The 11,490-nt window shown below is 38.3% G+C and overlaps 1 protein-coding gene across 2 annotated transcripts; it reads right to left on the bottom strand.

The window, feature by feature from the left end:
- Positions 1-5,466: 5,466 nt before the first annotated feature.
- Positions 5,467-11,207, bottom strand: LOC149140696 (putative galactinol--sucrose galactosyltransferase 6). 2 transcript variants are annotated; one of them, XM_089448203.1, is made up of 16 exons: positions 11,062-11,175; positions 10,916-10,959; positions 9,743-9,952; positions 9,345-9,577; positions 9,142-9,232; positions 8,957-9,005; positions 8,700-8,791; positions 8,420-8,518; positions 8,116-8,250; positions 7,572-7,982; positions 7,342-7,483; positions 7,149-7,216; positions 6,865-6,999; positions 6,486-6,700; positions 6,298-6,386; positions 5,467-6,187 (listed from the first exon to the last, which is right to left on the bottom strand). In XM_089448203.1, the coding sequence occupies exons 3-16, from the start codon at positions 9,931-9,933 to the stop codon at positions 5,831-5,833; spliced, it is 2,307 nt and encodes a 768-aa protein (XP_089304329.1). In that variant the 5' UTR covers positions 9,934-9,952; positions 10,916-10,959; positions 11,062-11,175; the 3' UTR covers positions 5,467-5,830. The 2 variants fall into 2 exon arrangements, with proteins under 2 accessions (XP_089304329.1, XP_089304330.1); XM_089448204.1 differs by lacking the exon at positions 10,916-10,959 and having other exon boundaries at positions 11,062-11,207.
- Positions 11,208-11,490: the final 283 nt, after the last annotated feature.

Genomic DNA, 11,490 nt, shown 5'->3' with positions numbered 1-11,490 from the left:
AAAAAGGCCTCCCTCTGGATTTCAAATGATATGTATTTTCATTCCCGAACCCTTTCGAGTTCGGGCTTCATCGCTATCGGCACTGCCAAGTTCCCCTTTGTATTTCGTTATATAACGAAATACATTGAAAATGCATTGAAACTGGACTACCCATGGACCTGAAATATTATAAAATAACACTTATAATGTCGTCGGGTCCGCCTCATCGCATCGCACATATGTCTGTACATAGGCCCCGCCCCTTGGTGCTGCCCTGATAACGCCGATTCGTCTCCGCCGATTGCGACCCGCCGATCCGATCATCGGCGATCGCTGATCGATAGTGTCATGCGCCGATACCCACTGCATTTGGACTGTTAAGCCTGCGATTTTGGTTTTTTCATGGTTTTTTAAGCATTTTGCCTCCCGATAGTGTATTTTTTCCCTTCCAAGGGCTCTTTGGCATGTGATAATTTTGACTTCGAATGATCCTTAAGAGGATTTTGAAGACTTTTGGGGCATACTTGGATCCTTTGGCATGATTTTTTAAGCACACTTGGAGACTTTGGGGCATATTTAGATCCATTTTTGGGCCATTTGCCTCCAAGGCTAATAGGTCCATAGGATGGTTCATTACTTGATGACTCTTATCATGGAAGGCCCGACGAGACGAGTTGTCAATACTGTTGATCCTGCAAAGTTCATCAACGATGGTCAGATGCAATTACATTTTAAATGGAGGTCAAGTAACATCTCGAAGATGTGGTTGTGAAAGAGCAGAGTTTGCGAGATTCCAGAGTGGATGTGAGTGCTGATGAAAACCGATAAGACAAATATTATATTTATTGTTATAATATGTGTTTTCAATGTTGTCCATGTAAGCATTAAGAGAGTTTGTTGGAAGTAATGTTTCCATGTCATGTGTAGATGTCATTGTGAGTCCTTAGGCGTCAGTCTAGAAGTTGTTGATTCCTATGTTATGAGTCGGAATCATGATCTAGATGTGTCATAGTGAGTGTGTTATGTCCTATATATTTGTAATTGTTGTGATCAATAAAGATGTAGTGTGATTTGTTGTGTGTGATCAATTGCTCTTTGATATCTCTCTCTATTTACTAATAATAAATATTACCCATTAAAAATGATTAGATGGACTTTCCTTTTCCATAATTTTGAAAATGAGAAAAAATATATTAATTCAATGATGATAAGATAAGAATAAAATAGAATATTTTATTTAAATTCACTAAAATTTAATTAATTTTAAGTTTTCTTATAAAAATATATAAAAATAAAATAATTAATATTTGTCAATAAAAAAAATCTAGGTAACATGTAATTAACATTTAATAATCATTTTCTCAAATGGGGTGTTTTTCAAGGTTAATGAAGAGGTGGCGTATTGTGTCGACCACCCTCTGGAAAGGACAAGAGTTAATGAAGGGGGTGGCAAGGCTACCCTATTCATGCTTAAGCATGCAGACCATAATTATTCCATAGTCCATGGGATATGGTAATGACAGAGGGAGAGAAATGAGTTGGGGTTGGTGGAGGGCGAGATTTTGGGAGGAAACAACCATCATTTCTAAGAACAGACGCCAAGTCTGATGTAGGGAAAAATGTAGGGGGAGTTCGCAATAGTCGGTATACTCTATATTGGGACTCTAATTGGTGGCTTGGCCATATCGTGCTAAGAGTTTACTCCATTACCAACTTGAAGCAAAGAACATAACAAACAAGCAGAATTTGGATGCAATATAGGAGTGAATTGGGGGATAACAAGCATGCTGGCAAGTCTATAACTCAAGTGCTCGAGGTTTACCATGGGTTGGATATAGTTAATCACATGGGTTCGTAGGTCCTGACTTCAAAGGCTCACCCCTGCTACAAGAAGGCTCACATATACTGGCAATTCTTAATTTCCTTTTTACTTCTCATTTTGATGTTGTTTTTGTGGTTGGTGTCTGGATTTTAGCTCTATACATGTATTTTGGTGGTGATTTTTGTGGTGGTCTTCATGTGTTGATTATGAATTCAAATTTGTGGATGTACTACGAGTTGGGGGTTCTATTTCAGTCCAAGAGTGGTTCTCTGTGGCTGGGGTTCGATATTTGTGTGTGGTGGCTATATTTTTGTTTCTACCATTGGCCATTCTTGTATAGAATTCATGTCTTACCCGTGTTTGTTCTCACTGCCCTTACTCCCTTGAGTGGTTTAATTCTATGTTATACAACTCTCAATTTCAGATCTCCTTTTTTGTTTAGCGTTGTAATTGGGAGCTCTCACTTGATAGCTAGTATGCAACATCAACGAATGAGTAGATAGGGAGGGGGAGGAAATGGGCCTCACAGCCATAATAGAGCCCAACAGCAAGCCCAAGAGGTTGATGATACCTTTCAGGCTATTATTCCTTGGTACTCGTAAAGAAATTTGTCAAATGGAAACCTCAGGTGTTAGAGAAAGGATAACATTCTTTGATTTCGAAATTCTGGATACACTTGGACAATGGTTCCTTAACCTTGGTCATACCAGGGCTAAAAGAAAAAAGCACTTCAATGCCTTTTCCTTGTATTGGAAAATGAAAACCTTGTTGGGAAAGGCATTGTCTAAGAAACAAGTAGAACGATACAATATCTTCATCAACTTGGAAGATGTTGAAAGAGTGTAGTGAAGTCAACTAGTTTGTCTTGAATGATGGATGCCCAATTGGATCGTATTGAGCGCCATATGCCATGTATCTTTGCTATTCCAGACTCACCAAGTTTGAGTGTCAAGGATCTGGCACCGATCACGTCATCAACCTTTGATTGTTGTTATGTTTATTTTCAGGATGTTGTTTTGGGACTTGGTTGTTAATTCTTTTATTTTGCTTATGTTTCCTAAGATGTTTAAATTTTGGAACAACTACTCTATAGGGAGGTGGCCAAAAATACCTGGTTTCCCTCTTGGTAGGTTGAGGCCATCCCCCATTAGATCTTGCTTATGATGGACAAATGACTGATGTAATTGCTTAAAAAGATTTTTCCAGTCAATACAAAATCAATTTACAAAAAAACACATAAAAATAGACATTTAATTTGGCATATCTTAACTATGTATGTATTTTTTAGGAAAAATTGTATAGACCTTATTGTGGAAATCTCCACTCTCAAATATCTTAACTTTTTCATAAGTTAATTACCGGGATAAGCATGTCCATTTTAAAATAGAACTTCTAGAATTTTGATTCAATTATCAATAATTATTAAGTGAATGGTAGGGATTTGGCCTCTATGGTAGATTTTAAAATATTCTTATTAGCAGTCAAAGATCAAAGGTTGAGATTAATCATAAAAGTAATTATGTCATTTCTACCTTTTCTCACTAAATTAATTAATTAAAAAAATGACAGGCATAATTTGGATGTGATATAGGAGAGGATTGGGGGATAACAAGCCTGCTAACAAGTCTAGAACTCAAGTGCTCGAGGTTTACCATGGGTTGGATAGAGTTAAGCTCGTGGGTTCGCAGGTCACGAATTCAAAGGCTCATCCCTACTACAAGAAGGCTCACATATACTAGGTAGTTCTTAATTTTCTTTTTACTTCTCATTTTGATGTTGGTTTTTTGGTTAGTGTCTGGGTTTTAGCTCTATACCTATATTTTGGTGGTGATTTCTATGGTGGTCTTCATGTGTTATTCTGAATTCAAATTTATGGACGTATTACGAGTTGGGGGTTCTATTTAGGCCCAAGAGTGCTTCTTTGTGGCCAGGGTCTGATATTTGTGTGTGGTGGCTATATTGTTGTTTCTACTGCCGACCATTCTTGTATAGAATTTGTGTCTTACCCGTGTTTTCTCTTACTACCCTTACTCCCTTGAGTGATTTAATTCTATGTTATACAACTCTCAATTTTTGATCTCCTTTTTTGTTTAGCATTGTAATTGGGAGCTCTCACTTGATAGCTAGTATGCAACATCAACGAATGAGGCACAGACAAGGATGGGGAGGCAATGGGCCTCACATCCATTATAGATCCCAATAGCAAGCCCAAGAGGTTGATGATACCTTTTAGGCTATTATTCCCCCTGGTACTCGTAAAGAAATTCGTCAAATGGAAACCTCAGGTGTCAGAGAAAGGATATTGTTCTTCGATTTTGAAATTCTTGATGCACTTGAATAATGGTTCCTTGACCTTGGTCATATTAGGGGCAAGAGACAAAATTACTTCAATGTCTTTTCTTTGTATTGGAAAATGAAAACCTTGTTGGTAAAGGCACTGTCTAAGAAACAAGTACAACGATACAATATCTTCGTCAATTTGGAAGATGTTGAAAGAGTACAGTGAAATCAACGAGTTTGTCATGAATGAATGGATGTCAAATTGGACTATATTGAGCGCCATATGCCATGTATCTCTGTTATTCCAGAATCTCCAAGTTTTGGTGTCAAGGATTTGGCACCAATCACCTCATCAGACTCTCAATTGTTGTTATGTTTATTTTCAGGATGTTGTTTTGGGACTTTACTATTAATGCTTTTATTTTGGTTATGTTGCCCAAGATGTTTAAATTTTGGAACAACTACTCTATAGGGAGGTGGCCAAAAATACTTGGTTTCCCTCTCGGTAGGTTGAGGCCATTCCCCATTAGATCTTGATTATGATGGACAAATGATTGATGTAACTGCTTAAAAAGATTTTGCGAGGCAATACAAAATCAATTTAAAACAAAAAAATACATTTAATTTGACATATCTTAACTATGTATTTTTTGGGGAAAACTTTGTAGACGTTATTGTGGAAGTCTCCACTCTCAAATATCTTAACTTTTTCATAAGTTAATTACGTGGATAAGCCTATCCATTTTAAAATAGGACTTCTAGAATTTTGATTCAATTATCAATAATTATTAATTGAATGGTAGGGATTTGACCTCTATGGAAGATTTTAAAATATTCTTATTAGCAATCAAAGATTGAAATTAATCTCAAAAGTAGTCATGTCATTTCTACCTTTTCTCACTAAATTAATTAATTAAAAAAAATGACATATGAACCTATATATGAGTTATGGATTTTTTTGGCACATAGTATTAAAAACCATGATATTGGCTCATGGTATTATAACATTAGTTAAAAACCTCCCTATAAAGTAGAATGTATTATAAAATAAATGTTTTGATATCTATTATAAATTGATCATTATCTACATTTACCAACCATTTAATTTATATAATTTTTAATTTAGTTTTTCTTATAAATTAATACCTATCCACATTTACCAACTATTTAATTTATATAACTCCTAATTTATTTTTATTTTATTTTTATAATTTAATTGAAAATTATACCATGCGTATCAATTACGACATCATACTGCATGTGGATGTGGATGTGGATGTGGATTTGTTGATTGACAACAGCATTTTCCTAAGCCAAAAATTTTAAAACTCTGCATTGCGCACCGAGTTGCCTTAGCGTGGACGCAAACTATCACTCAACCTATCTGCTAAGTTACATCTTCCCTTCAGCATTTATGATTAAGGTTAGAATGCCCCTTGACATTTATTACCAAGTGTATTGGTTTCCACACGATAAACCAAACGATGGAAAAACACAGCTTTGAAAATCGCTCAAACGATTTTCCAGAATTTGGCATAGAGAAGTGAATCAGTTAGTGGTGTTTGAGAACTAGCATAGTGCTTACAAGCCTTCATGGGTGCCATAATAAGATAAATACCAGAAGAGAGTGAGCTATGAAGATACATACTACGCCTACTTTCGGTTCCTGGTCAAGGTTTACAAGTGAAGATCCTACATTTTAAGGCTTTCTCTTGGTAGGCCTGTTGATGGGTAGAAAGCCATTTTTGCTTAAAGCTCAACTGTCACGTTCCATAGCTGTCCCTCAACTGGTGTCTCCAAAACCAGCGCTAGAAGCCCTGAGTCGGGATCATAACTGAAGTCACAAGTTGAAGATTCAATTGAGCATTTCCGTGGTCTGATTGATGAGTATGCTCCAAACCGTCCACAGCCATGGACAGCCAACTTCACTGTTGCTGTTTTTACTTGGCCGCTTTCAGAAGGGTTTGTTGGCATTCCAAGAATCTCGGTTGCCTCAGAAAACTGGGAATCTTGGTGAATTTGGTACTCTAAATTATGGATAGCACCTCCAGCATTGAACATATCAATGAGACCCAACGGAGCAAAGGAAAGCCCTGTTCCTAAACCCTGCACAAAAAACAAAAAACAGAAAGCGTGATTTAATAAGTTGTAAGTTGTAAACCAATATATTCAATATTGCGTACATCATTAATATGCAAACTATGCAGGATGCTAACCTTTATTGGTGAGACTGTGTAAATTTCTTTCTCTAGAACTTTGAGTGTGACTGGTAAAAGTGCATGTTTTGGAAGACGCACAAGTTCACCTGCAAGCCAAATGATCTCAGAAAATAATTGTAGAAGTATACCGTAGGATTGTCTTAGAAACAAACTCAGATGCAGGCAATTTGAGAAGCTATTTATACCAGAATGAGTAAATATTGCAGAATCACCATCCCAATCGTCTTCTGCGGCCTCTGCCAACAAATGTACATCTTGAGCCCGAACACTTCCAGTTAATGTATCTGGGTTTTTGTCATGAAATACATTTTTCTTGTCTATATTGCTCCAAGCAGCTCCCTGGCAATTGAATACCCCTAAAACTCCTGTGTATTTGTTCATGTTCCAAATTTTCAACAAACTGCAACCAACATGTTTGTCATCATCTATAAAACAACATTGGCTTGCATGCTTGCAGGTTGCCAATTACTGAAAGCAAAATTTCTGGTGTGGAACAGAGCAATTTTTAAATGAATACATCGTTGATTTAGATTCAGGGTGGAATCTTAATCCGGTCATCTGTACCTCTTTCCATCACGGTTGGGATCATTAAACAAGCAATCAGAAGTAGGTCTGCCAGGTAATCGTGGTCGCAAAACGGATCCATCCGGAAGGACCAGCTTCCTCAACAACTCGAAGTTGTGATGACCAGGTTTATCACTGCGCAGATCATAAAAGCAGAGGTAAATGTACCAATGCGGCGATATTGTCAATGTTTATATATGACTGCTAGTGGCCTAATGATCCTGCAAACTTATGTCGGACAGGACAAATCTAGATCTTTAAATCAGAATGAAGTTTTGTTATACCTAACGTATATAGGACAACCACCAATGGCGCGTGCAGCGGCATGGTATTCTGCAGCTGGATGAAGACTCTGCAAGTATGTACTGTTCGAATTATTATTTGCCCAAAGTAATCACTGAGACATGAAATAGTGAGCAAATAAAATAATCTGTGGCAGCAAACTATAACAGTAATTGAAATTTATTGTTTGCTTACATGAAACATATCCCAATCAGGTAGCATGAACTCCCCAAGGAAGACACTGTTGTAAGCAACTGAGGCAATATGGATGGTGTGAGATACAGGCTCCCTTGGGAAGAAATCATCCGAAGCCCTTACAATTGCTGTCTGCCTTGAACTGTAATAAAAATGGACGAGAAGTCAATCCCAAGAAAGGTAAACCAAAGTAAATTTAAAAATATTAAAGGGCATCCATATGTTCTTACCAATAAAGTGCATCCGTGTTGTGACTCATGCATGCAATGCAACCATTGTCAGGGAAATTACTAGCCACAGAAGCGTCCAACGCCTTGTGGTATTGGGTTGTTAGTGCCACTCTTCCACCAAGACCTGCTCCAAGAGTCTCGAGAATGCATTGAACATCAACTTTGACGCCATCAATTCCAGCTGCTGCCAGGTAACTGTGCAGTTCGTTGTAGAATTGGAAAACTTTCTTGGGATTCACCAAACCAAGTCCTTGAGTGGTGAGATTATCTGTTTGCAATCCCGGCTCCTGGTTTAAGACACCTGGTGAAGTTACAGGATACTTCATTTTAGAGTCGTAGTGCTCCATTCCAGAAACACCTGGTTTAACACCTCCCCAGTAGCCTGTAATTGCGTGCCATACATACACATACCTACCAATGGAAGGGAAGACCAAGAAAGTAAGAGGATGAACAGAATATGTAGTGAACTAGCGAATGACAGAGAGACTGAAATTTAATTGGAAGCATCCGGGGTAAAATTTTCAAGAGAAAGCCTATAACTTACTTTAAATGATGCTTCTCTTTAGCCATTCGAACTACATGCTGAATGCCCAAAGTCGGGTCTTCCTGCTGTTCACCTTCTTTCCCATCCTTTTGGAATTTGTGATTCTCTTTTATATGAGTCAAGCGCCTTATAAGCCTATTCAACGCAACAGAGTAAAAATGTTAAGGTTTTCACTGATATATCAACGAGTTCACAATAACCAATAATATCTTTATAGCTCCGAAACTAGGGAAGGTGTTCAGAAGAAGCAATAATATCTTAATAGCTCCCGAAACTGCGGACAAATTGTGAAAGAAAATCTCACTCTTTTTCAGGAGCATCTTCTTGTCTCTGATCCGTTCCAACAGATTGCCAGCCATCATCAATGATGACAAAACGTGGCGGGGTGCCTCCTTCTGACAAGCTGTAACACGACTCAGATGTAAGATTATTACCTTATCCTAGAGCTTACAACGACAACCAGTAAATTGCAGTAGATGCATGCAGAAACAACAGGGAACTTGGAAGAATTTCTTAATATAAGCTTCTGCCTTCCCCTGGGGCTACAGAGGTATTTTGAAGATACAGAATGAACAGTGACTTACCTCTTTAGCCCCTGTTCTACACCCTCTGCTGAAACAGCTGTATAAAAGGCATCCCAAGTACACCATCCAAACCAGTCAACAATGCCAGGCATCTGCATATTTTATTAACAGAAGCTGTAGGCCCTGAATAATTTTCGACAAAATAATCGAATTGATGACAATATATTTAATAAAAAGTGTGTTTTAAAAATCATAACAGTATGCGTAGGAAAGTGACAAAAATGATGTGATCAACATAAATGAAATATCGGCCAGACCTTTTTCTCCTCTCTGTGACGGAATGTCTGCAAGTGAAGTTCCACAGACCTGAAATATTGAGAAATCACATTGTCGATAATATTTTATTCAGTGATTGCCTTAATCAGGGAAAGCAAAGCTTAAGCTTCATGATCAGACATCAAATTTGTATAGATTAGCTAATAAGCAATAGCTTGAGACTCACTTTATTCCATCTGTAATCACTTTAAAAGGGTCTGTTCCGGCATTAATAAGCAGCGAATGTGTAAAGGACAATTCTTCCACGGCAGGATCCCCTAGATGGTGCATCCAGATGTTATACATAACGGTTTGGATTATTGAGCAACGATATCACAAAAATAAAGGCAGGAAAGCTTGATGCAAGGAGGCATGAAGATTGGTGCATACCACTCTCTAAGCAGAGCTCCAATGCATCATTTTCGTTTCCTTGTAAACATGCCCTGAAGGAACCCTCCACAAGAGGCAAGAAAACAGTGTATATTGTCTCCTCTCCCTCCTCATCAGCCTTGTTTTCCAATAGCAAAAATTGAGTCTCCATAGGAATTTCCTTTCCCGAACTTCCCATTTTTTGGGACATCCACCAAAGCTTGAAGCGGAAACAAGCCAGGAATCTAACATTCCTACAATTTCCGCCAGGAAGTGAACAATATTGTTACTGTAACAATATACTATATATTTGTCAAAAAATTTAGAGCAAAAATGCCAGAAATTGAGTTACACAACAATTCACAGTGCTATTTTTCAGATTTGCTTAGGCTGCCGCTGAACTGAACAGAAACACTTACTCGAGAATGCCAAGAGGAACGACATGGCGACTGTTAGTCTCCGAACACAGAGCTCCGATGAATACACCGTCTGCGTGGCCGATGCCTGAAGCAGAAGTCAACAGCACATTTTCCGGAACGCCTGAGAGAACCCGCTTGTGACGGACAAATAGTTGCCCATCGGCGAGTGTGACACCTGATGTGATTGTCATATTGAAATGCTACAGATTTCTGTTTCAAACGGCACATGGATGAAACGGAGTTAGAATGGCCACAAGCAACGATAAAGACAAAAAAATCCTTAAACAATTATTAAAGCTAGAAAATCCAGATCTTGAATTTAAATAAGCACGCACAACACTGATCAGAATCAAAGTTTAAACTTTAAATACCAGCCCATTAAGGCATTATTTGTGCTATATATTTGTTTTTGAAACGGCACTGACGAAACGGAGTTAGAATGGCCAACGGCAACGGCAAAGGAAGCTCAGATTTTCTAAACGCAAAAATAGAACGTCCAGATCTTGCATTTAAACAAGCACGCAAAACTCGGATGGCCAGTGAACCTTAAACTTTAAATACCGTCATATTATGGCATTGTTTGTACGATTACATCCTTAATTATTTTGTTAAGGCTAAAAAGAGGGTTTCTGGTGCGAAATACCTACAAGCGATCTTACACAGAACGAAAAGAATCGTCATTATCTGCTAGTAGAGAATATTCAGCGGATTGCAATTTCGATAATTGATAAAGGATCCTTCAAAAGACCTTCTAAAATCGTATCCTTCCGACCGTAACCTTTATTAAAGTTTCACATACTAATTGCACGAGTTCATTAAAAAGGGAATTTTCAGTCGCAAACATTTAGATTTTCAGTTTACAGAATCTTATAGATATTACAGCTTGAATTTCTCAACTTTTAACGTTACACCTCTCACAATTGGCATTCACAGCGTTGTGTGTACAGATTTCAACGACCTCAAGCAACACGTCGCAGGCATGAAGGAAACTAAAACAGCAGAGTGCGGATCGAAATATCCAAATTAAATTTCACAGAAATTTTATTTAAATTCACAAGATAAATTAAAAACAGCAGAATGCGGAGTCCGGACACGAAACATCCAAACTAATTTAAGAGACATTTTCATCAAATTCACAACATGTAAAAACCGATGTTTGAAAGTCAAAATGACCTTAAAAGCAGCTGCTGTGTGCGCGCACACAGAAAATGCGTCCCCTGAAAACAAGAAATCGACGAAAGAATGACCGATTAATGGAGATTTTGCGCAAAATGAAAACGAAGAAACAGATCAAAATGAATGGAGGCGAACATCAAAACCTGGTCCTCCGAGGGAAGCTTATCACGTTAGACGCACACACAAGAATGCGAGTGCGGCTCTCAGCTTCACAGAATTTATAGCTGGCGCCAGCGTGCCTTCAGCCCTGAAATCTCTCTCATCCCTCAAATCATTATCCTTTCCTTCTTCCCCTACAACTCCCAGTGCGCCACCAACGCCGTTCAGCTTTACACGTCAAACGCAGTAATCTTTGACGTCAGGTAGGTCCTTCACTGGTTAACCTCAAGAAGTCAATTCCATTGTGACGACTGGGATCCCCGTCATGTCCATCTGGCACCGAGAACACAGTTGTCTTCCGTATCCAAATTCCAATCCCTTACATCGAAAAACCAAACCTTCCAACAAACAATTAAAAAATAGGTTCAGTGACTCGGCCCCTGCCCGCCCGCGATCGAATCCCCCACGGCACA

This window comes from Pinus tabuliformis, chromosome X, assembly GCF_031772625.1.
Source record: "Pinus tabuliformis cultivar Carrire ecotype Pingquan chromosome X, CPIR1, whole genome shotgun sequence".
Taxonomy (NCBI): Eukaryota; Viridiplantae; Streptophyta; class Pinopsida; order Pinales; family Pinaceae; genus Pinus; species Pinus tabuliformis.
The sequence above is the reverse complement of the archived record's forward strand: the minus strand, read 5'-3'. Positions and strand labels throughout refer to the sequence as shown.